General features: G+C 35.8%; 2 protein-coding genes and 1 long non-coding RNA gene across 3 annotated transcripts; 1 reads left to right on the top strand and 2 right to left on the bottom strand.

Annotated features, from left to right (window-relative positions):
* Window positions 1–5,226: 5,226 nt before the first annotated feature.
* Window positions 5,227–8,237, bottom strand: LOC113332677. Its single transcript, XR_003351644.1, has 3 exons — window positions 8,078–8,237; window positions 6,075–6,160; window positions 5,227–5,368 (listed from the first exon to the last, which is right to left on the bottom strand). It is a non-coding gene; the product is annotated as an uncharacterized LOC113332677 (long non-coding RNA).
* A 4,522-nt stretch (window positions 8,238–12,759) lies between these two features.
* LOC113332902 lies at window positions 12,760–13,753 on the bottom strand. Its single transcript, XM_026579403.1, has one exon. The coding sequence runs from the start codon at window positions 13,381–13,383 to the stop codon at window positions 12,760–12,762; it is 624 nt and encodes a 207-aa protein (XP_026435188.1). The 5' UTR covers window positions 13,384–13,753.
* Window positions 13,754–17,622: 3,869 nt separating this feature from the next.
* Window positions 17,623–19,212, top strand: LOC113332901. The gene is made up of 2 exons (XM_026579402.1): window positions 17,623–17,895; window positions 18,289–19,212. The coding sequence occupies exons 1-2, from the start codon at window positions 17,623–17,625 to the stop codon at window positions 19,210–19,212; spliced, it is 1,197 nt and encodes a 398-aa protein (XP_026435187.1).
* The last annotated feature ends 6,112 nt before the right edge of the window (window positions 19,213–25,324 follow it).

Raw genomic sequence — 25,324 nt, 5'->3', positions numbered from 1 at the left:
TTTCCCAGTTGCTAGAGTTGTCCTATATATAGTCTTCAAATCATGGTTTGCAATCAATGTTACCTTGGTAACAAAGCATTCAATATTCACCGCTAGATGAAAACCTGATTAGACTCAAGCTAATATCTTTCGACCGTTAGATCGAACTTAGCTTGTTACACACAAATGAAAAGTGACTTCATTTAGATATGGGTAACCGTACCTAAACGTGTACACCTCTGTTAGATCAACAATAGTTAACTGAAGTTAGCCATATGAAAACTTTCATATCAACCATATCATCTTAACGATAACCAGTTCAAATGACTCAAATGAATGTAGTTCTAGAGTTGTTCAATTGTATATATTCTCATAGAAGTATATAAGACACAATTGAAGAAAAATCGATTTTGATTCACTCAAATCAATTCATGAACATTATAGCCACGATTTGCAAAATCTTGCATTCCTTATTATATAAATGTATTAGTTCATGAACAAACAGATTTTAGAACATAACCTACTCAAGTATGCGAATGGGTATGCATACCTAAGTGGCCGGACTAAGTTTGGGTTCGCCAGTACGCGAATTGGTACGCACACCACCAAACTCAGTTAAGTCACGTAACTTGAAACTCATGCCAGTATGCGTACCGGTATGCGTACTTAGTTCCCGGACCTCCACTAAACCAATTACTACGCATACGAGTATGCATACCATGGTTCCCGGAAATAATTTGCAACAGTTGCCATACAAGTACACACTGTGTTATATCCGATCATGGTTATTTGTTCTAAACTCCCAATTCAATAGTTGAAACATTCTCGGAAGACGAGAATAGCTGTCTTACACAAACTATTAGCTTCAAAGCAATTTTCAAGTAATCGAATGATCAATACGAAATATTCCTAGTCTACATCAAATGACTGTCTCACACAAATCATGTAAGATTTTACCAGGTGATTTTCACATGATCATATTTTGACTTTCGTCAAGAATATAAGATGAACTTGGTTAAAGCGAAAGCTTACCGACACATATTTCAAGAAATATGTAAGCGAGTTAAACTCAACTCGAAATATCAAATGTGTATAATCTAAGTCTATATACCTATACGACTTTTGTCTCAAATAGGAGATAGAGAAGATAGACTTTTGAGTGATAGATAAGTTCAAGTCTCCACATACCTTTTGTTGATGAAGTTCCACAAGCCCCCCTTAGTAATTCGTCGTCTTCAATCGATGAACGTCGTGAAGTCTAATGCTCAACTACACTTACTATCCTAATCCGAGACTTAGCTATAAGTAGACTAGAAATCAAGACTTATAGTTTTGACAACTAAATTTGACAAACAAGCTTGAGACAGCAACGCTTGCGAGTTCGACCGAGCAGTGGTCTAACACATTCTTTCATTAAAGAGATTATGTTAGTTCCATCAAGCCAAGCTAATTGAAAGCGAAAAGGGAAAGCACCCCAATCTGAATCCGTTGAACATAACTCAATAGGAAAATGATCCGAAAAATGATTTGCTAGGCTCTTGAAGATGATATTTGGAAAATGATCTTCCTAATCCGGAGAGAAAATAAAGCGGTCGATCTTACTCTTCTTATTGGGAGGCCTACTCCTAGTGAACTTCGCACCGGAAAGAGGCAAGTTCATAAGGTCCAATTCATTACATAAGTCATTATAGAAATTCATTGAATTCGAAACTTTACGGCAACCTCTTCTCTCCACCATGTGTCTTATCTCATCAAAATATCCACCGAAACACAAAGGCATTCCATTCCAATAACCATGCAAATTAGCGATCTCCATGCGATATTTTTTTCATTCACATTGCAAGGACCATGACAATCAAAACCCAATGGAAATTATCCTTCAAATTACGACAAGAAATACTTATAGTAAAAATGCCTTCAAGAAAATCATCAACTTCAATCATATCTGAATTCCATATCAACAAAATTCTGCCCAACCTTCCGTAAGAGTTTAGTGCAATCCATTTACACGGAGTTTCACCTCATCATTGACGCACAATATCGTCGGTACAAGCACTAAGCTTCGTCTCTTGAATTATAAGAATAGTAGGCTTCCAAAATTTCACAAGCTTCTTTAGCTTGGAGCAATTATCCGGGTCTCCAAGACTATTGACATTCCAAGAAATTATTTTAAACATTTAAAAATGTGACAACCCGTTGAACACAAAAACCAAATCAACCAAACATTAATTTTCAACACTAGTTCTCGGAGCCATCTCGTCCTTAAACGCATTTCCCTGAGAAAGAATTGCATTTGACACAAAATTGAATTCCTTATTTGTGAAGTCAATACCCGAATGACTACCGGATTCTTAGAGTTTGTCAAATAATACCTTGAATTTCTCATGTATGTATTTTTCCATCTCCATAGAGTCACCCCTATCATTCCTTTTCTTTTTTTGGTAGTTTGTTGGTGACGCCGCATCATCGTCATTGCCAGCAAAATTCTCTTGGTGCCTTTCATTGTTTTCATTCTCGTCACTATTGTAATGCATGGTATTGATCCCCTCACAACTTCTCTGTTTCCATCGTTTTTACTTGATACTTTCCCATTTAAAGTGCCTGAAGAACTAGATCTCATAGAAACCTCTTTTTGATAATTTGGACTTTAGATTGTTCTTAAGACTTCTCAATGATGACTTGTCCAGGGAAATAGAGCTAGAGTAATGACTACCGGTCGCAACTTCCACTGTGTACGAAGTACAGTAGAACTTCGTTAAATTAATCCGCGATAAATTAATAACTTCGCTAAAATAATAATTTTTACAAGTCCCGACTTGGGCCAGTGTGCTAAATTAATAATCCCGATAAATTTATAAGATAATAAAAAATTTAAGCTTACAATAGGGCCCAACTAATATATAAATTAATAATCAGTGTAGTAGCACTTACTAAAATAAGAATACAAAGTTGTTAGTTTCTTGTTCACATTTACATAATATTGGACCTCATATCTAACTTTTGTAGTCCGTTGAGAAGTTCTGCAGCGATTTAGTTGTATTGTTCTTTTCATTGTTTTAATTTTTAACAGTAAATGTTATACATATATAATACGAAACAACATAGGTTTTTGAGCCTTGGACGGTCGGATAACATTTGGAGAGACAAATAGGTGATCCGGCCATCCCAGTCTCATCTCAACAAAAGACATCTAAGGGATATAAGAATTGTAACCTCTTTTTATTATAAATATACTTTGAGTGGGTTCCCTCGTAATTAAGATTATAAATAAAAATTAAATTAAATGTGATTTTCTTTAAGACCATTGTTAATATACTTTGAATGGGTTTCCTCATAATTAAGATCATAAATAAATATTAAATTAAATAATTTCATTTAAGACCATTATCTTTCATTATCTCATTTTTTTTATTGTACTCTTCATCTACACACAAGTATATATTTAAATAAAAAAATAAAACAACAAAAATATCATCCACCAATGGATCTTTATTTGGGAAGTATAAAGCCTTAAGAAGTTGTGCCTCAGGCGACTCGGGCTTCATGTTCGGTTCTAACTCAGTTCTCATTTCTCTGCAAATTCTCTCGTCTTCTTCCTCTTTAATTCCTGCATGCATTAATTTTTGATTTCTGATCTTACCCATGTGATTTATGAATAGTTTTTCTATTTAGTTACACTCGAATTGATACGTCCTTTTCTCTTTTAATGTTTTTGATATAAATTGAACTTTAATCGATGAATTCCAGGTAGTGCTTTTCAGTGATTCCTCTGCCAAAGATTTCTCTCTTTAAACGTTGGTCCCAGTCTCGGTAAGGTTGATTAATGGTTGTTGTTGATACAATGACAAATTATTTTGATCTTCACAAAAGATTCTGGAAAATGTCGATGAAGAACAAAGTTCGGTTTCTCCTCCAAGATTATACAATTCAGGAATTCTTAAAGGGCTTGAAACTTGGTGAATTTCTTCTGATCGAATCTACACGTTGCAAAACAAAATCATGCAGGACTAGTATAAATCTATTTTGGTTTAACTGTTTTCTAATCATGGCACTTCTGTCTCTAACTAATCTCTCAATCAATATGTCGGATTACACCTCTTATGGAGACGTATCTGAACTAATTGGAAAAATAAACTCAACTCATTTGGGAGAGAATGATGATGTTAGGAGAGTCATTCGCTATCCTCACATCAAGCTCAGCAAAGGAATCAAGAAGTGGGAGAAAAGCTTAATTGGGAAAGTGATGGTTGAAAACCCAATGTCATAGGCAAGGTGGAGTATGAAGCAACTATGGCTTGGGGGCATGGCCATTTTCAAATCAGACAGAGAGCTGCCAATGTTTTCACTTTCAAATTATATGAACGGAAGGAGTATATAATGATGTTCTTGTTGGTGGTCCATGGAATTTTGATGGCTATCTGGTGGTCTTGAAGGAATGGAACCCAACAATTGATCACAGAAATGTGGATTTCAACATACAACGATTCCGGATTGATATCAAGAAGCTGCCTCCAGAATTTCTGAATGCAGAAGTTGCAAATCAAATTGCTGGCATAATGGGAAGAGTTATCAAACTTGATCCTGAAGATGGAAATCCTTTGGATACAAACTGTGTAAGTGCTCTAATTGAATTTAACATTAATAATCCTATGCTAAGAGGAATCTTAACTGAGAATGCTTCTAAATACACTCAATGGATTCCTATTTATTTAAAAAAGCAACCCAGAAAACTCTGCCCAGCTTGTTTGATTGCTAATCATGTAGAAGGAGAATGTGAGGCATGTTCAAATCATTGGAGGCTACATCTTCAAGTTTGGAGAAGACTATGGAGAAGTTATTCATCCAAGAACCAACAATCCAGACTATGGAATTGGAGATGAAATTCATATCTCCCCAAAAAAGAGTAACAGAAGAAGAAACATCTCAAAAAGACCTTTCATCATTCCAGAAGGTGGTCATAAAGTCTTCACCATCTACACTGATAACACAAATGAAGCTGAACCTTCAACTGCTAGAAGGGGAAAAAGATATAGAGAACAAGTTTCTTCATCTCAAGCAAGTAATGCCAGCTATAAAGAAGAACAAGAAGTTTGTTACGCCCCAAATACTAAAGCTGCTTAGCTGATAGGATCATAACCTAATAGAAGCATCAAAAACTAGTTTACCGATTTTAAGAATCATAATTGCAGAAAGTGCTAATAACAAAATCCCAACTCACTGATATTGTATAAATGAAAGTCTTTCGAGTTCTAAGGATATATTAATGTGTTGTTTACAAAACAAGAAATAATACATGTAGTAGAAGATGCACAACAAAACTAGATTCGATAAATCTCTAAGCTACAAAACGGATATCTTCGAGCGCTCCATTTCTTCTGATTACTGAAAACTGAAGTGGGAACAAGTAAGCACATCATCCCAAAGGATGCCCAGTGGTAACACATAACTCTCAAGTAATCACTAACATGCTTCACAGTTCTAGAATAACAATAACTGAAAGAAAGAGTAATGAATCTAAGTATTCAACAATTCTTGCAACAAGAAGCAAGTGTTATCCTAACCTCGCCAAACTCATTGGAGAAGACGACGCGAGAACAACCCTAATCAATAATAATAATATCATCCACAGAGTACTCATACAAACCATGATTCAGAATATCACCATCACGATCAGAAAGTTTGTCAAACAAGTATAATATGCACACGAGTGATTTCCCCAAAATAAAATAGTATATAATAATAATAATCCAACGGATGACTTACCGCCCTACTAAATGAAATATTTATAATATTATTCAGACGGATGACTTACCGCCCTACTAATACTATTGCCCACGGATGACTTACCGCCCTACTTAACTTAGCTAAGAGCTGTGGGGAAACACAAACACTCTTCGCGGGGAAATCTCACAATGCATTTCACAATAATACATCGAAGCAAACATCATACACAAATATGCAACATGTACATCATACCCAATGATACATAAATAGAACATCAAGGTACACGCGATCATGCACACCGATAGTAAGAACTCATCATGCTCGAATATAAAGAAAGCTTAATGATTACAAGAAGGTTATAGAGTTCCCACCTATTTTGATGACAAGCCATGCATTACCTCGAGATCCACGATCCACTGGTTCGTCTATTAGATCGTTCGTTGTTAATAAAGAGTAACTGTTAATCACACATTTACTCTAAGAAATTAGATAATAGACTCATACAAGGTTCATAACATAAATTCATGCAAGTCTCTAGTTATACGTTAAGTGAAATAACTAATGGTTCTATGACCTGCTAATTAATGGTTTAGGCATAAATGAAAATATACTTATCCAAATAGGGTCACATTGGATGTCATCGGAAATCTCTCGAAAAATGCTACAACTTTGTAGAAGGAACCGAAAGCTAATTAGAATCATAAGGGGTCCAAAACATCAAAAGAATGAATCTGGCTAGGGCTGCCAACGGATAAATATCCGCCGGATATTGGACAATCCGATAAGGTTAAGGTTAAGAATTATCGGATATCCGATATCCGTTAACATCCGGCGGATATCAAAAATACAAACCGATATCGTTAACGTTAATCTATCGGATAACGGATATTTATCCGTTAAAATCCGATAACGCCAAGTGTGTGTTTTAACCAAGTGGCGGAGATTTATCAGAATCGATCAATTTGTTCTTCAATTGTTTTCAAACTACAAAAAGAGATGAAAAAAAATCTCTGTCAATTTTGTAAATTTGATCAAACTGAAACTTTTATACTTCAACCCATTGATCTGTATTCTGTAGCTTGAAACATGATTAAAGTCGATCAATTTCAGAAGCAGAGAATGAAATTGCAGAGTTAGAATAGCAGAGAATCCTGCAAAGAAGATGATATTTTCAAACGAGGTATATATCCACAGATTACGTAATGATCAATTTCTTCTTACTGTTGATAAAAAAAAACCTCAAACTAACTAGACCGATATTCCAATTCTTTCAAAATCAAAACCTTCATCTCTTCAAGCAATGATCAATTTCTTCTTACTGTTGATAAAAAAAAAACCGTTTGTTTTGAAGGAGAATTTGAGAAGAAATTTTTAAACGGGTTTGATAAGGAAGTGAATGGAGGTTGTTATTTTATGACTCAGAATGATTCGAACAGAGGCTTATCAGAGGGAATAGAGAGAGAAGATAAACGAATGAGCAGATGAGGCGAAAAGGTTTAAGATTTTAACGAGATTGGTTATCGTTAAAACACACTATCGGATATCGGATATTAACCTAACGGAAAGGCCTATTCCAATATCGTTATCCTTAAGAGAAAATATCCGATAAAATATCCGATTCCGATATCCGATATCCGATATGTCGGATAAAATCCTATAGGATGTCGGATTTCGGAAATGGATATCGGATATCGGTTATCCGTTGCCAGCCCTAAATCTGGCCCTAGCCTAGCTCGCAGACCAACTTGGACCGGCTCGCCAAACCAGTCTGCTAACCTGATCCAGACCTAACCCTAACTAACTCGGTCTAACTGGGTATGACTCACTGAGTTGACCTAACTCAGTCGACTCGGTCATCATCTTCACTGTTTCTGAAAATTCCAACTCTATATACAGCATACGGTGTCAACTTTGAAGGCGTCTGTACTACTCATTAAAGATCCAACATGATAAATCTTAGGCTCTTTAGAATCTAGAGGTTTCTGTCTACAAGCTTTGTGTACTGATAATTTTCCAATACTCACTTAAACCTATCAAGAACAGCTCATACTTATGGTCACTAGTGACTGTTTACACACAAGTTCAGTTCCGTCGAGTCATTTTCGGTCGATGATATTTCACTCGTTTCTTAATCAAATTAGACAAACTTTATATGAACAGAAATCTCACCCAGCTTACTATATTTTATGTTTATAGAGAGACGTCCAACTATCGCTTTAAGTTACATAACTAAGCCTCTACATCTCACGCAGTGACGCAAAAATAACACAATCCTAGCTTTCATGATAATAAGAACTTGTTTAATTCTAACTATTTTGTTTATCAGAACACCACCCAAATCATATTAACAAGTTAGAATTAATAAGAAGATTACCTTAACTAGTTAAGTTTTCCAACATCACGCACACAAATATTCACCATCATCAACAACTCCAAATAATTTCATCTTCTTTTTGATATCTCTTTTAAGCTCTTCCTAGTCTCTAGTTATACATCTCTCCCGCTCTGTTGTTGCTTATCAAACCCTATACTCTCTTTAGTTATCCTTCTTTCAATATTTATCCTAACAATCTAATTTTGGTGACTATAATACCACAAGAAGAAATGGTGTATTTCTTATGAAATGACTGGTTCGCAGAGACAATCGTGTATACGATCCCAAACAGCTACTAATTATATTAGTCCAAATACTAATACTTCAAGTATAATACTGTATAGTATACATAAAGCATACGGGTATATAGAAAAGGAATGGAATTAATTACTGTACATTTCTTCTATTCATATATCCAATTACACTGGTGTTCAAGGCTATTTATAGCCCAAACTCACCGCCTATGCATGTACACAGTGGTTGTAGTATTTGCACGAGTCCACAAACGTGGCTCTTAATTAAAACACTAATGCATTTTATGTTAATCTAAAAGGGACTAATCTTATCCCTTAACAAAAGTAGGACCCACAAAATGTGGTCAGTCATACTCAGAAAGTCCGTAATGTAGAGGAGGTGAAAGTATTTCCAGAATTATCTGGAGCAATAAATGGTGGGCCATCCAATACACAACACTCCCCCTTGTACCACCATTTCTAAGAACGTTGCCTCATTAAAACCTTGCCGGTAAAACCCAGTGGGACAAAACCCGGACGAAGGAAAAAAAATACAACAAAAATCTTAGAACGGTGTTGGACACGCGTATGCTGCCTCGTTAAACCCTTGACAAGGAAAACCCAGTGGGACAAAACCTTGGCGAAGGAAAAAGAGTACAACGCGTTATAGTCCAAAACTCCCCCTGAACAAAACCTCCGTTAATTTTTCTGCTTGTACATGTGGCGCATTCAGATTCCATATACCAACTTCCGAAAAACTTTAGTCGGCAGAGACTTGGTGAATAGATCAGCATAATTCTCAAAAGATTGTATCTTCTGGATATCAATCTCCTTATTTTTCTGGAGGTGGTGAAAATAAAATAACTTCGGTGAAATGTGCTTTACTCTATCACCCTTGATGTAGCCTTCTTTCATTTGTGCTATGCACGCCGAGTTGTCTTCACAAATTGTCGTTGGCACAGTAGTTATGGAAGTCAGACCGCAAGAGCTTCTGATGTGTTCGATTAATGACCGCAACCATACACATTCTCTACTTGTTTCATGGAGAGCAATTATCTCGGAGTGATTCGAGGAAGTAGCTGGAATGCTTTGCTTACAGGAACGCCATGAGATTGCAGTACCGCCAACGGTAAAAACGTACCCTGTCTGAGAGATTCCTTTGTGCGGATCTGATAGATATCCAGCATCCGTATATCCTGTTATCTGTGGATAATCTAAAGAATATTTCGAGTAGAACAAACCCATGTCAGTAGTACCACGAAGGTAACGGAAAATCTGTTTTACCCCTGTCCAATGTCTTTTTGTTGGCGCAGAACTATACCTGTCTAGTAAATTTACTGCAAAAGAAATATCGGGCCTGGTACATTGAGCTAAATATAATAAAGCCCCAATTGCACTTAAGTATGGTACTTCCGGACCAAGAAGTGCTTCATCCTCCTCTTTAGGACGAAATGGATCTCTTTTGGGATCAAGGGATCTTACAACCATTGGGGTGCTAAGCGGATATGTTTCGTTCATTTTAAAACGTTTCAAGATTTTCTCTGTGTAAGTGGATTGATGGACAAGAATTCCGCTTTCATAATGCTCAAGTTGTAGGCCAAGACAAAATTTTGTTTTATCGAGATCTTTCATCTCGAACTCCTTCTTTAAGCATTCAATTGCTTTGGAGAGTTCACCAGGAGTTCCAATTAAATTGATGTCATCTACATATACAGCTATTATTGCAATTCCAGATTCTGTCTTTTTAATAAATACACATGGGCAAATAGGATTGTTTACATATCCCTCTTTTATTAGGTATTCACTGAGGCGATTATACCACATTCTCCCGGATTGTTTCAATCCATATATAGCTCTATTTAATTTTAGTGAATACATATGACGTGGTTTCCCTTCAGGTAATTTGAATCCTTCCGGAAGTTTCATATAAATATCTGTATCTAGCTTGCCATATAGATACGCAGTGACCACGTCCATTAGATGCATGTTAAACCTTCCAGAGACTGTCAGACTAATTAAATATCGAAAGGTAATTGCATCCATAACATGGGAGTATGTCTCTTCATAGTCAATCCCAGGTTTCTGTAGGAAACCCTTTGCCACTAGTCGTGCTTTATAGCGAACGACTTTATTGCTCTCATTACGCTTTCTTACAAACACCCATTTGTAATCTACAGGATTCACATTTTCTGGTGTCTGTATTGGGCGCCCAAAAACGTTGCGTTTAGAGAGAGATTCCAATTCATCTTGGATTGCCACTTTCCATTTAGGCCAGTCGTCTCTTTGTCGACATTCCTCTATAGAGTGTGGTTCAATATCATCATTATCTGTGGCGATTTCAGTAGCTACTGAGAATGAAAATATATCATCGACAATTATTGTATTACGATCCCACACTTCTCTGTCGCATGCATAATTTATGGAAATTTCCTCATTCACAGGTACCTGTGTCTCAGCGGAGACTTTATTCTCTTCAGGAGGTTCATCAAAGAAAGTGGATCGTTCTTTGATTGTCTCTTCAGGAGCACTATCTGTAGCCTCTTCAGGAGCACTACCTTTGATTGAGACAGATTGGCTCTTCCTCTTTCGAGGGACAGAATCTTTTGAACCAATTGGTCGTCCACGCTTCAGGCGTGGCTTTGATGACTCGTTTGCCGTTGGGCTCCCAATTTGTCCCGTCGGTACATCAATCCGAGATGGAGCATTTCTAGCAGGCACATAGGATTTTGTAATTCGACCAGTATCAGTAAATGCATCAGGCATTTGGTTTGCAATATTTTGCAGATGTATAATATTTTGCACCTCAATTTCATATTGATTAGTGCAAGGTCAAGATGAGACAGACTTGGTGTGTACCAAGATATTTCACGTCGCTCCTTTGACGGTTTATCTTCTCCCCCTAACGGCGGGAAAAGTGTCTCATCAAAATGACAATCTGCAAATCTAGCTGTAAAGACATCACCTGTTAAAGGCTCTAAATACCTTATAATAGACGGTGAATCAAAACCAACATAGATACCAAGGCGACGTTGTTGACCGAATTTAGTGTGTTGTGGTGGTGCAATAGGCACATAAACAGCACAACCAAAGACACGTAAGTGCGAAATATCTGGTTGCTTCCCCAAGAAAAGTTGTAGAGGGGAGTATTGATGGCTAGCAGTTGGTCGAAGTCGGACTAAAGCCGTTGCGTGCAAAATAGCATGTCCCCATGCAGAAACTGGTAATTTAGTCCTTATAAGCATGGGTCGAGCAACCAACTGAAGATGCTTTATAAAAGACTCAGTTAATCCATTCTGAGTGTGCACATGTGCTACAGAATGCTCGACATCAATACCAACTGAAAGGCAATAAGCATCATAAGCCTTAGATGTAAATTCTCTAGCGCCATCAAGCCGAAAGGACTTAATAGGAAAGTCCGGAAAATGGGCTCGCAACCGAATAATTTGAGCAAGCAGTCTGGCAAATGCAACATTACGTGTTGATAATAAGCAAACATGAGACCATCTAGCAGATGCGTCTATCAATACCATAAAGTATTGAAATGGTCCACAGTGTGGGTGGATAGGCCCACAAATGTCACCATGTATCCTTTGTAGGAATGTTGGTGACTCAATAATAACTTTGGTTAAGGATGGTTTTATAACCAGTTTTCCTAGGGAACAAGCAACACAATTCATATCCTTACTTAACAAAAGCTTCTGGTTTTGTAACAGATGTCCATGAGCATTTTGTATTATTCTACTCATCATGGTAGAGCCTGGGTGTCCAAGCCGGTCATGCCAAAGCTTGAATAATTCAGGGTCATTAAACTTCTGGTTAATGACAATATGAGATTCGACTATTCGAATTCTCGTAGTATATAACCCAGAAGAGATGGCCTTAAGCCTCTCCACAACGTGCTTCTGGCACGAGGCAGATGAAGTAATATACATGTACTCCATATTATGCTCATCCGCTGTTTCAAGGTGGTAACCATTACGCCGAATATCTTTAAAACTCAACAGATTACTTTGGGATCTGGTAGAATATAAGGCGTCTTCAATAATTAATTTTGTACCACCTGGTAGAATGATACACGCTCTTCCGTAGCCGTCTATCATGTTACTCGAACCCGAAATGGTATTCACATTACCCTTAAACCTCTTCAAGGTTATAAAATATTTATGGGTTCGAAAAATTGTGTTTGTTGTTCCACTGTCAACCAAACAAACATCCCCATCGTCCATTTTGGATATATTACTTCTGGAATCCATATCCTTCAACACAAATAGACGAGAGAAAATTAAACATTTTGTAGTCAAAATGTCCACTTATATTACACCAAAAAATGTGGTATACATCACCAAAAAGAACACACCCAAAATTACAACAAGAGAAAAGAGAGAAAAAAAAAGGAAACATACAGAAAACACAAGGAAATATACTACAGGGCATAAGGAAGAAACATTTCTACAGCTCATCAAAAGAAAACTGACTAGGCTCGCCACTTTCAAGGTCGACGAGATAATCATATACATCCAAGTGGGTATCACTGGTACTGGGGGCATTGGCTTCAATTAAATTTGTTTCAATGTCTTCGGCAGGTCGCTTCAGGGACGCCTGATAGAGCCTAACAAAATGTTCTGGCGTACGACAGGTACGCTGCCAGTGATCAGTTAAGCCACACCGATAGCAAACACTTTTCTGAGAAGGTTGATTAGAAGAACCCTTCCCCTTTTCTTGCTTCGGTTCCTTTGGTTCCGCAGTTTTTAGCGGCCGTTGGTACGGCTGGTAACGGACACCCTTTCCTCGTTCATTTTTGTGGCCCCCACGTTGGTTTCCTTTACCATTTCCATGTTTTCCTTTGTTACCATGATTATTTCCTCGTCTAAAATGCGTAGCAGCGTGTGCTTCAGGCACCGCTGCGGAACCAACAGGACGAGCTTCATGGTTTCTTAACAAAAGCTCATTATTCTGCTCTGCAATCAACAAACAGGAAATTAACTCGGAATATTCTGTAAATTTACGCTCTCGATATTGCTGCTGCAGGAGCACATTCGAGGCATGAAAAGTTGTAAATGTTTTCTCTAACATTTGTTCGTCAGTGACATTTTCCCCGCACAATTTTAATGTCGAGGTAATTTTAAATAGAGCAGAATTATAAGCTGCCACTGATCGAAAATCTTGCAACCGCAAGTTCAACCAATCATTCCGAGCTTTTGGAAGTATGACCAACTTCAGGTGGTCAAACCGTTTTTTCAGACAGTTCCATAAAGTAAATGGATCTTTAACTGTCAAATATTCCCTTTTTAAATCATCATGGAGATGATGGCGAAGGAAAATTAGAGCCGTAGCGCGGTCCTGATTGGACGCGTTGTTTCCTTCCGTAATAGTTTTCCCGAGGCCTTTAGCTTCCAAATGAAGCTCGGCATCAAGTGCCCAAGAAATATAATTATTTCCTGAGATGTCAAGACCTATACTCCCTGTATTTTAGTTGTTGAACAACAGTAGCTTGGCCGTCGAGCGTCGGGAACGATTCGTGCTGATAACGTCTTATGAAATGACTGGTTCGCAGAGACAATCGTGTATACGATCCCAAACATCTACTAATTATATTAGTCCAAATACTAATACTTCAAGTATAATATTGTATAGTATACATAAAGCATACGGGTATATAGAAAAGGAATGGAATTAATTACTGTACATTTCTTCTATTCATATATCCAATTACACAGGTGCTCAAGGCTATTTATAGTCCAAACTCACCGCCTATGCATGTACACAGTGGTTGTAGTATTTTCCACGAGTCCACAAACGTGGTTCTTAATTAAAACACTAATGCATTTTATGTTAATCTAAAAGGGACTAATCTTATCCCTTAACAAAAGTAGGACCCACAAAATGTGGTCAGTCATACTCAGAAAGTCCGTAATGTAGAGGAGGTGAAAGTATTTCCAGAATTATCTGGAACAATAAATGGTGGGCCATCCAATACACAACAATATTCTTAATATCTAATTCTGTTAATTTCACACGGCTACACCTATACTAGGTGGTGTCAAAAGAGATAAGTCCCACTGATAAGCTAACTTCAAATTAGTGATACCCTAATCATTAATTAAATTAGCTAATCCAATATTACTTAAGTTAACATAACGATAACCCTAGTCAAACCCCAAAGTCAATCTGAATTGACCAAAAGTCAAACGATGCATGCTAGTTTGTGATTGTCATACTTCCCTCGTCCGGTGTCGAAATAAGGCGAACTAGTAGTCCGTCTCGCGTATTTTTCCGAGATACAACCCATGATACTAGTTTCAAGACCATATTATTATTTTATAATTTTCTACTTGATTTATTCTTCATATTTAATTAAATGACTTATTATCGGCTAAGAGTCTCTTGACTGGTGTAATAACGTTGACGAGGTTGAGGGTCCTTACAAAGTTTAGAATGAATTTCAGGAATGGGGAGAACAAGAAAGTCAGATGTACTACAATCAATTATACAACAATGCAACTGGAGTCTGGGACTATCATGTTCAACAACAGACATAACAAGAAAACTGGCAGAGGAATCAGGTTCTTATTTTCATCAATTCAAAAGTTTTTCATTTGAATTACTATTTTCCTTTTAATTCCAGAATTTTTCCTTTTAAATTTCTTAAACATATATTTAGAAATCATAACATTGTAGGAAACCATATCATTGTTTTCAATTTTAAAAACAAGATTTGCCTTTTAAGTTTCCCCGGTCACCCACTAGTTTCTTCTATTCTTAATTATAATCTATCTAACATAAGCATGAAGATCTTAGTCTGGAATGTACAAGGTATAGGCAATAAAAACACTAGACAACATCTTAGAGACTGTATATACAATTACAACCATGACATTATCTTCCTTTCTGAGACAAAAAATAAGGAAGATAAAACTAGAAACTTCTTAATGCATTTAGGATATCCCAATATAAATTGTCAAAGTTCTATAGGAAGATCAGGAGGTATTGCTCTGCTTTGGAAGGATGGTTTAGGAATTGAAATATCTAGTGTGACTAGTAATATGATGAATGTTATTGTCAATGCTAATGTTAAGGATTGCAGCTGGTTTCTAACATGCATGTATGGGTTGCATAGAAAGAGTGAGAGACAAAGTTAGTGGAATTTTGTACAAAAAATGGGAGAAAGTATGTCAATTCCATGGGTCATCTTGGGGGATCTTAACATCACTCTCCATACCTCAGAAAAGAAAAGCTTATCCACTCACCCTTCCCCCTCTTACCAGTTTGTTTATGACACTATTGACTCTCATGGTTTGAGAGACATCCCATTCACAGGATCTCCATTCAAAAACACCCAAAACAAAATATTCAAACCAGAATAGACAAAGCTTTAGCTAGCCCAGATTGGTTTACCAAATTCCGAACTTCCATAATAAACAACCTTCTTCCACACGGATCAGATCATGCACCAATTCTTCTCCATAACCCGGCTCCAGAAAACAAAACAAAAAGTCCCAACATATTTTATTAAGTGTGGCTAATAAACCCAACATGTAAAGAAGTAATTAAGAGTAGCTGGAAGAAGAACAAGTCAATACAAGGCACGGAGAATTTGGTGGAAAAGCTGGAGACTACAAATGAAGTTCTCAGGGATTGGAACCAAAATATTTTTGGTCATGTCAAAACAAAGATAAAGAAAACTCAGAGGAAACTACAGCAAGAAAAGAATGCAACTATCCAAGATAAGAACCAGATCAAGTAACTAGAAGATCAACTGAATTCCCTGTATAAAAAGAGACATCTAATCAGCTACCAACAATCAAGAGAGTATGGAATCAAGTTTGAAGATAGAAATAATAAATACTTTCATTCAAGAGAAAATTACAGAAGGTTGAGAAACAATATAGACACAATACAAGATAAGGATGGGAAATGGACTTCAACTAGAGATGAGTTAAAACAAGTTGTGCTTCAATACTACAGTGAGCTCTATACCTCTTCAAATCATATTATTGATGAAGATATTCTGCAGCTGATTGAACCATGTGTAACAGATGAAGAAAACAATTTTCTAATCCAAATTCCAACAGATGAAGAGATAAAAGAAGCAGTTTTTTCTATAAATTCTTGGGCATCTCCAGACCCAGATGGCTACCAAGCAGGCTTCTAACAGCAAATGTGGGATATGGTCAAAGAGGAAGTTAATCAGCTTATTAAATAATTCTTCAACACAGGTGGATTTCCTCCAAAAATAAATGAAACATTTCAAGTGATGATACCTAAAAAAGAAGTTGTCACCAATCCAGGAGAGCTGAGACCAATCAGTTTGTGCAATATATCTTATAAAATTATAACAAAGATTTTAGCAACAAGACTGAAGCCTTTACTTCTCAAGATGATCTCTCCATGGAAAGCAGTTTATGTGCCAGGAAGACACATACAAGACAATGTCATCATAGCAGAAGAAATGATCCATTTTATGAAGAAAACTAGAGCCTCTCAAGGTATTGTTGGAGTTAAACTAGACATGTCCAAGGCCTTTGATAGAATAGAGTGGGATTTTCTTATCCAAATTATGAAACAGTTGGGTTTTTCTTCAAGATGGTGTGATCTCATCAAGCATTGCATAAGCACTTAATCAATATCTCTTCTTATAAATGGTTCACCTTCAAAAAGAATCTTCATATCCATAGGGCTAAGGAAAGGGTATTCCATCTCTCCATACTTATTCATATTATGCATGGAAGGATTTAGTAGGTTAATCACCAAGGCAGCTCAAGAAAAATTAATTATTCCAATCAAGCAGACAAGTCTAAAAGATTGCCCAACAATATCTCATCTGTTCTTTGCCGATGATTGTATTCTGTTCACTAAAGCTAGCAAGGAAGCTATCATGAACCTCAAACAAATTATTCAAAAGTTCACTTCTTCTTCAGGTCAGATGGTCAATTTGGGAAAGTCAAGTATTTTCTTAAGCAAGAATGTAAATCCACAAGAAGCCAAAGATATTCTTCAATGTTACAGATGAAGAAAATGGATCTCAAGGAAAGGTATCTGGGAGTTAATCTCATTATTTCAAGAAACAGAGATTAAACTGCTGATTATGTTGTGGAGAAAATGCAAAATATGCTTCAAGGTTGGCAGGGGAAGCTAGTTAGTCAAGCAGGAAGAACTACACAAATTCAATCTTCTCTAAGCTCAGCTGCTCAATATCAGATGAGTGTGTTTCTCCTTCTAGATAAAACTCATGATAGAATTAACAGAATTCAAAGAAATTACTTCTGGAACAAGAAGAAAAAGAAGTAATTTTGTCCAATTTCTTAGATTTCAATGAGTAAACCAAAGAGATGTGGAGGTCTGGGGTTCAAAGATTCAAAGAAGTACAACTTAACAATGCTTACTAAGCTAGCTTGGAGGATGGTGACTAATCCAAAAGAAAAATGGGCACAACTTCTTAAGGCTTTATACTTCCCAAATAAAGATCCATTGGTGGATGATATCTCAAAAAGCTACAGCTCATGGGTTTGGAAAAGCATACAACATGGTCTCAAAATTGTTAGGCAATACTACATATGGGAAATTGGTGATGGAAGATCAGCTAAAGTGTTCAAGCACAACTAGATAAGTAAACAAGATAAGTCTAAAGATGTTCTTAATGCTCAAGATATTCATATTCAAGGGAGTGAAGAATTAAGGGTGGCAGATCTCATGAGTGAAGATTCAAAGAACTGGAATGTGAACTTTCTTGATCAAACCTTCAATCAAAATCTGGTTCAAAAAATAAGAGCTATTAGAATACCAAAAGAGGGTCAAGATAAATTAAAATGGTCTCTTAATAGATGTGGAAAATTCACTACCAAATATGTTTACAAGGAGCTGAGCATCAACAAAAATCATCTCCCAACAACACATAATATGACAGATCAAGATTGGCTGAAGCTATGGCATATGAATATTCCATACAAAATATAACAATTCTTATGGAAGTGTATCCAGGATGTCTTGCCAGTTAACAAGAAATTGGGAACCTACATAAGAGATGTCAACAGTACCTGTCCTATGTGCAATAAAGAAGAAGAAACAAGCTCTCACCTTCTACTCAACTGTGAATTTGCTTATGTGGTTTGGTTTGGAATGTCCTCAGCTCTTCATCACTCAAAAAACAACAGCAAGTCACTTCAGCAATGGATAAAATCATGGTTCTCAAACAGTAACTCCTTAGAAGCTACCAATCCTGATCTAGCCAATACAGCTGCTTGCACTCTGTGGCAATTGTGGAAATTCATATGTGATAGAGTCTTCCAAAACAAAATCTATCATCCTAGAGAAGTAATCCAGAAAATTAGATCTTATATCAAGGATAACATTACTACTAGGGGTACAATAAGAACAATAACTGTTAGAAAAAAAGAAAACTGGCAAAGACCACCTAAACACTGGATTAAAATTAATATTGATGCCTCTATGATTTATGATTTTTCTAAAGATGGATTTGCTCTAATAATTCGCGATTGTACAGGAGGATTCTTGTGGGCAACGGCCTTCTCAAAAGTAGCCAGAGACGTGATGCAAGTTGAGGCTATGATTCTCTTGAAAGCACTCCAATGGATTAAAGATCGAAATCTCCAAAGAGTTATAGTAGAAGGTGATAATGTTTCTGTTATAAATGGTTGTAATGGTAATCTTGTTGGTATTCCATGGGAGGATCATAGTTTAATTTTAGAGTGTCAACAAATCCTTAGTGATTTGAGTCAGTGTGTAGTGTCTTGTGAAAGAAGAGGTCGAAACCATGCAGCAGACTTGCTGGAAAAACATGCGAGAAGGAGCATAAGAGTGCAGTCTTGGTGGGAATCACCTCCTGATATCATCCGCGAAATCTTAAACAAAGAAGCCAATATCTCTTCTCCTTCGTCAGTCTAGTTTAGTCAGTTTCCTTTCTTGTTCTTCAGTTGTTCTGAGTCTGTTTTGAGTGTTATAGTCTCTGGTCAGTCTGTAATACTCATTTTATTTCAATGAATTTCCTTCTGCTCAAAAAAAATAAAAAATAAATAAAACAACAAAAAAATCCTCAAAATCAAGGATCGCAAAATTTCAATTAAATTCACAAAATAAACGAAAAACTGTGCATAAAAACACAAATTATAGAGAAATCCTTGATCAATTATGTTTTCTATCAGATGATAGTCTTTCTGAATTTGTATGAATTGAATTATAAACACAAATAATTATGCATCAAAAAGTAAATTAATAAAAAAAAAAGTAAAAAATACAAATCAATTACCAAGAACAAAATCTTATTGCGTGCCAAGAGGAGAAACAAATCAAGTCAAAAAATTATTTGAATATTACCTTGGTAACATACAGACATTTGGTGTAAAAAATCACAGCCACCATTTTCATTCCTTTGGATCAACCCTTTCAATTGATAAACATGCACAAAAAATCATAGTTTTTTTTCTTTTTTTTTTTAATATAATGTAAAGAATCACAGTTACATAATGGACGTTGCACGCATCACAAATCCAATACATAAAATCGTTGAAATGCTTTCTCCAAAAATTTTAGTATATGAGATGAAAAATCAAAGAATGGATTTGAAATCCATTTAGTCAATCTATACTGAGAATGTAAACGGTTTCATTAACTTATATAGATCGAAAATCAAAGACATAGTAGGGATCGACGAAAATTTGAGGGAATTTGTTAATTTTGAGAAAGTATGTGATTTTAGGGGAGGGAAGATAAAGAGTAAAGACTCATGTAAACATTGGGAATATCATCAGAATGTTTTTTTGTTAGCATTATTGAAAACGAGATGATAGTGTCAGCTATCGAGGAAGAATTTTTGGGAGGAAATAAACTACATTTATTGCTTAACAAATGAAGATTCAATACAATTACGTAAATACAACAAAATCCAGTATCAAAGACTACTAATCTTTGGGGATCGACTGATGAATTATTATTTTAGGGAAAAATAAAAACATATACCTGGCATTTATAGAAAAATATTATTATACTCAATTGCAAGTGTAACCGAATTTATAATTATTTGGTAGACAAATATTTAAAATTTTCACTTGGGTCCAAATAATTCTTGCTGTAGTTACCAGTAATTCTTAAAATTGCTATAAGAAAAAATTATTCTGTTTCATGCCGTGCCGTTGCGGCACGAGTTATTTCTAGTTTATATACATAATATGAAATATATTATCTGACATTATGCTATAAAATAATTAGAAAATAATTTGATTTGAAAATAAATATTCTGCAGGCTTATTATTGAAATATAAATTTGGTATGTTTCGATATATTAATAACTTATTAATTTATCGATAAATTAATACTTCTCTAAATTGATAGAATTTGACAGTCCCGAGGCAATTAATTTATCGAAGTTTTATTGTAGAAACATTGTCTTCTTTGCTTTCATTTAAAACACGAACTTTTTGTTGGCCCAAACAAAGCCCAGGTCCATTCATTACCATGTTATTTTGAGGTGTTACTTTATTTGTCGTCTTATTTGTCAACAAATTCAAAATTTGAATTAAAGTTTTTTCGTACTTTACCTCATTCACCTGCCTAGGTGGCAGAAAAGTACCCGTTATTTCTGCAATCACAACTGTACCTCTGGCTTCTTGGTTTGACATGAGACCAGTAGGTCATAGGGCTGCACAACGGGTAGGGTGGGTAGGATATGGTCTATACCCGCCACCCTATCCGTTTACTGGCGGTTAAGAAAACTTTTACTCGCCACCCTACCCGCCATTAAACGGGTAAGATCCTACCCAACCTATTTTCTGGCGGGTCGGGTAGGGTAGGGTGGCGGGTATAACCGTTTTTCCCCCTTCTCCATGACTTTCTGAAGTCTGAATTTCAGACTCTGAACAAGAAAAGGGTTGAATGAGAAAAGTGGATCAAGTTCATATGCAATCGCCAAGTACATGGAAAAGAAACACAAAGATGTATTACCTGCAAGTTACAAGAAAACGTTAGGTGTCCAATTGAAGAATTGTGTTGCTAATCGGAAATTGATTAAGGTTGAAGCTTCTTCTTTCAGCTCAACAGAAAAAGGGTTGGTAAGATCTGGTAAGAAAAATTTGGATCTTGATTGAAAAAAAAAAATTGAAATCTTATTTTGTCCAAACAACAACAACCCACTTCTTCAAACTTGTTGTTCTTCACATACACCTCCACACCAACCCTTTATTCTAAAATCAATCCAAAAAAAAAACACAACAATGAAAAATCAATTAAACCAGTTTATCTCTAAATACAAAAAGAAAAGAAAAAAACCCATAAAGAGATCATGAGAAAGAACCTAGGAAAGACAACAAAAGGTATGAATATGGTTTTATTTCTTCACATTAAACTTGGGTTTACCCTGAATCAAAGGAAACCCATTTCAACCTCACCCAACTACTACTGCAATTGTTCCAACTACCTTCAAGAAATCTGAAACTACTACTGATGCACCTAAGAAGAAGAAAACTGCTGCTCCTGCAAAGAAAGTTGCTGCTACTACTCCTACAAAGAAAGTACAATTTGCAGAATGAAGAAAACATGAGAAAATCAAAAAAATTAAAAATTAAAAAAAAATTGTAATAACAATGAGGTTTATACCTGAGGAGATCTTTTTCCGGCGCCACTTTTTTTTTTTGATACAAACGATCTTTATCAACAAAAATAGATTTCAATTTATATTTTGCCGTCTCCAAAAACACTCCAATCATTCGTATTTCTATCCATAATTTTGAAGTGTAAAATACTAGAACCCCCTACTATATGGATTGAACATATACAAGCCCCAAAAAATGGATCTTCCACCTTCAACTCCATACTTTCAAATTTTCATATTTCTAGGCCCAGAACTTTTATTTTTGGGGCCAGGTTTTAAATTTTCCCGGATTGCTGACGTCATCAAGATTTTTAATAAAAGTGAAAATACCATAATTACCCTCCAGTATTTAAAGCTGTTTTATTATACGGTAACAGAAACAGAAACAGAAAATCAAATCAAATTAGTTTTCAGCTCTCTATTCTCTCTGCTCTCGTTGATTTTTTTCTTCAGAAACAAAATTAGGTTTTTTATTCACACGAAATTGTTGCATTGAGAACAAGAATTCATTAGTTTTTTGTTGTGTTGAAGACGAGACGAAGAACAAGGATTCGTTGTTGTTTTTCTCAATTTATTGATGTTATTCAGTGGATTTCAGATATGACAAGTTTGATATAATGCATTGAAGAAGAACAAATAGGTTTGAATCAATTTATCTTCTAGTGTATCGAATAGGTTTGATTCATTAGTTTTTCTGATTGATTGTTTGATTTCTATCTTCTAATGATTTTGGATTTTTGTTTTGTTTCGATTTTATTGAGTCTTAGAAGAGGAAGAAGACAGGTTGGAATAGAGAAATCAACATAGGTACGAATTGTATTTTCGATCTAGTTTTCAATTCTATTGATTTCGATTGGTATGATTTGGATCTAGTTTTTCACTTTTTTGATTTGGTTTTGATATTGTTAATTTGTGAAACAGGTTTGGTTGATACCGAGAAGAGAAATAGTAAGAACATTTTTTCAGAAGTAAGAAAACAACAAATCTAAGTAATAATTTTATTTTGTTTTGATTTCAGATCTGTTTTCAAAAAAAAAAATTGAATTATTTATTCTTCTTGCATGTCCGATCCGTTAATTTTTGTTGCTACTGAGAGGAGTATGAAGAAACAATTTTGTTTCAGAAGAACAACTTCAAATTGATTTGTTAGAAATGTTGTTTTTTTGTTACAGTATGTGTAACTTGAGTTTACACATATATATATCATGTTGTATTTTTAAGCATGTGTAAAGAAGATGCAGATGTTTTTTAGTTGCAGCATGTGCAATTTTAGTTTACATATATATCCTGTTTGTATTTTAAGCATGTGTGAGGAAGATGCAGATGTTTTTTAGTTGCATCATGTGTAATTTTAGTTTACACATATATATCCTGTTGTATTTTAAGCATGTGTAAGTTGAAGTTACATATATATGTCTTGTAACATGTTTGTGTGTAAATAGTTGTATCATCTGTATCTTTTACTCATATTTAGCTTGCCGCATAGAATATACTTCTCACGAGGGGGCAACGCCCCGGAGTGAATTGCGTTCGTTTTAAAATTTTGATATTGTTATTGTGTATTTGATATTTTTTAGGTTGTCATGGATCCTGTTAGTTGTGCTGCTGTTAGTTGCATTACTGTTGTTCGCTACTTTTCAGATTTCATTACCCTGCGTGTTACTGATATCAAACTTGATGAGTTTAAGGAACAAGTTTGCAAGGAATGGAAGCAGTTTACTCCACTTGGTATTAATGTGTTGTTTACAGAACAAGAAATAATACATGTAGTAGAAGATGCACAACAAAAATAGATTCGATAAATCTCTAAGCTACAAAACGGATATCTTCGAGCGTTCCATTTCTTCTGATTACTGAAAACTGATGTGGGAACAAGTGAGCACATCATCCCAAAGGATGCCCAGTGGTAACATAACTCTCAAGTAATCACTAACATGCTTCACAGTTCTAGAATAACAGTAACTGAAAGAAAGAGTAATGAATCTAAGTATTCAACAATTCTTGCAATAAGAAGCAAGTGTTATCCTAACCTCGCCAAACTCATTGGAGAAGACGACGCGAGAACAACCCTAATCAGTAATAATAATATCATCCACACATAGTGCCCATACAAACCATGATTCAGAATATCACCATCACCATCACGATCAGAAAGTTAGTCAAACAAGTATAATATGCACACGAGTGATTTCCCCAAAATAAAATAGTATATAATAATAATCGAACGGATGACTTACCGCCCCACTAAATGAAATAGTTATAATATTATTCAGACGGATGACTTACTGTCCTACTTAACTTAGCTAAGAGCTGTGGGGAAAGACAGACACTCTTCGCGGGGAAATCTCACAATGCATATCACAATAATACATCGAAGAAAACATCATACACAAATATGCAACATGTACATCATACCCAATGATACATAAATAGAACATCAAGGTACACGCGATCATGCACACTGATAGTAAGAACTCATCATGCTCGAATATAAATAAAGCTTAATGATTAAAAGAAGGTTATAGAGTTCCCACCTGTTTTGATGACAAGCCATGCATTACCTCGAGATCCACGATCCATTGGTTCATCTTTTAGATCGTTCGTTGTTAATAAAGAGTAACTGTTAATCACACATTTACTCTAAGAAATTAGATAATAGACTCATACAAGGTTCATAACATAAATTCATACAAGTCTCTAATTATACGTTAAGTGAAATAACTAATGGTTCTATGACCTGCTAATTAATGGTTTCGGCATAAATGAAAATCTACTTATCCAAATGGGGTCAAATTGGATGTCATCGGAAAGCACTCGAAAACTGCTACAACTTTGTAGAAGGAACCGAAAGCTAATTAGAATCATAAGGGGTCCAAAACATCAAAAGAATGAATTTGGCCCTAGCCTAGCCCGCGGACCAACTTGGACCGGCTCGCCAAACCAGACTGCTAACCTGATCCAGACCTAACCCTAACTAACTCGGTCTAACTGGGTCTGACTCACTGAGTTGACCTAACTCAGTCGACTCGGTCAAGATCTTCACTGTTTCTGGAAATTCCAACTCTATATACAGCATACAGTGTCAACTTTGAAGGCGTCTGTACTACTCATTAAAGATCCAACATGATAAATCTTAGGCTCTTTAGAATCTAGAGGTTGCTGTCTACAAGCTTTGCGTACTGATAATTTTCCAATACTCACTTAAACCTATCAAGAACAGCTCATACTTATGGTCACTAGTGACTGTTTACACACAAGTCCAGTTCCGTCGAGTCATTTTCGGTCGATGATATTTCACTCGTTTCTTAATCAAATTAGACAAACTTTATATGAGCAGAAACCTCACCCAGCTCACTATATTTTATGTTTAAAGAGAGACGTCCAATTATCGCTTTAAGTTACATAACTAAGCCT

This window comes from Papaver somniferum, unplaced genomic scaffold (genome assembly GCF_003573695.1).
Source record: "Papaver somniferum cultivar HN1 unplaced genomic scaffold, ASM357369v1 unplaced-scaffold_132, whole genome shotgun sequence".
Lineage (NCBI taxonomy): Eukaryota > Viridiplantae > Streptophyta > Magnoliopsida > Ranunculales > Papaveraceae > Papaver > Papaver somniferum.
The sequence above is the reverse complement of the archived record's forward strand: the minus strand, read 5'-3'. Positions and strand labels throughout refer to the sequence as shown.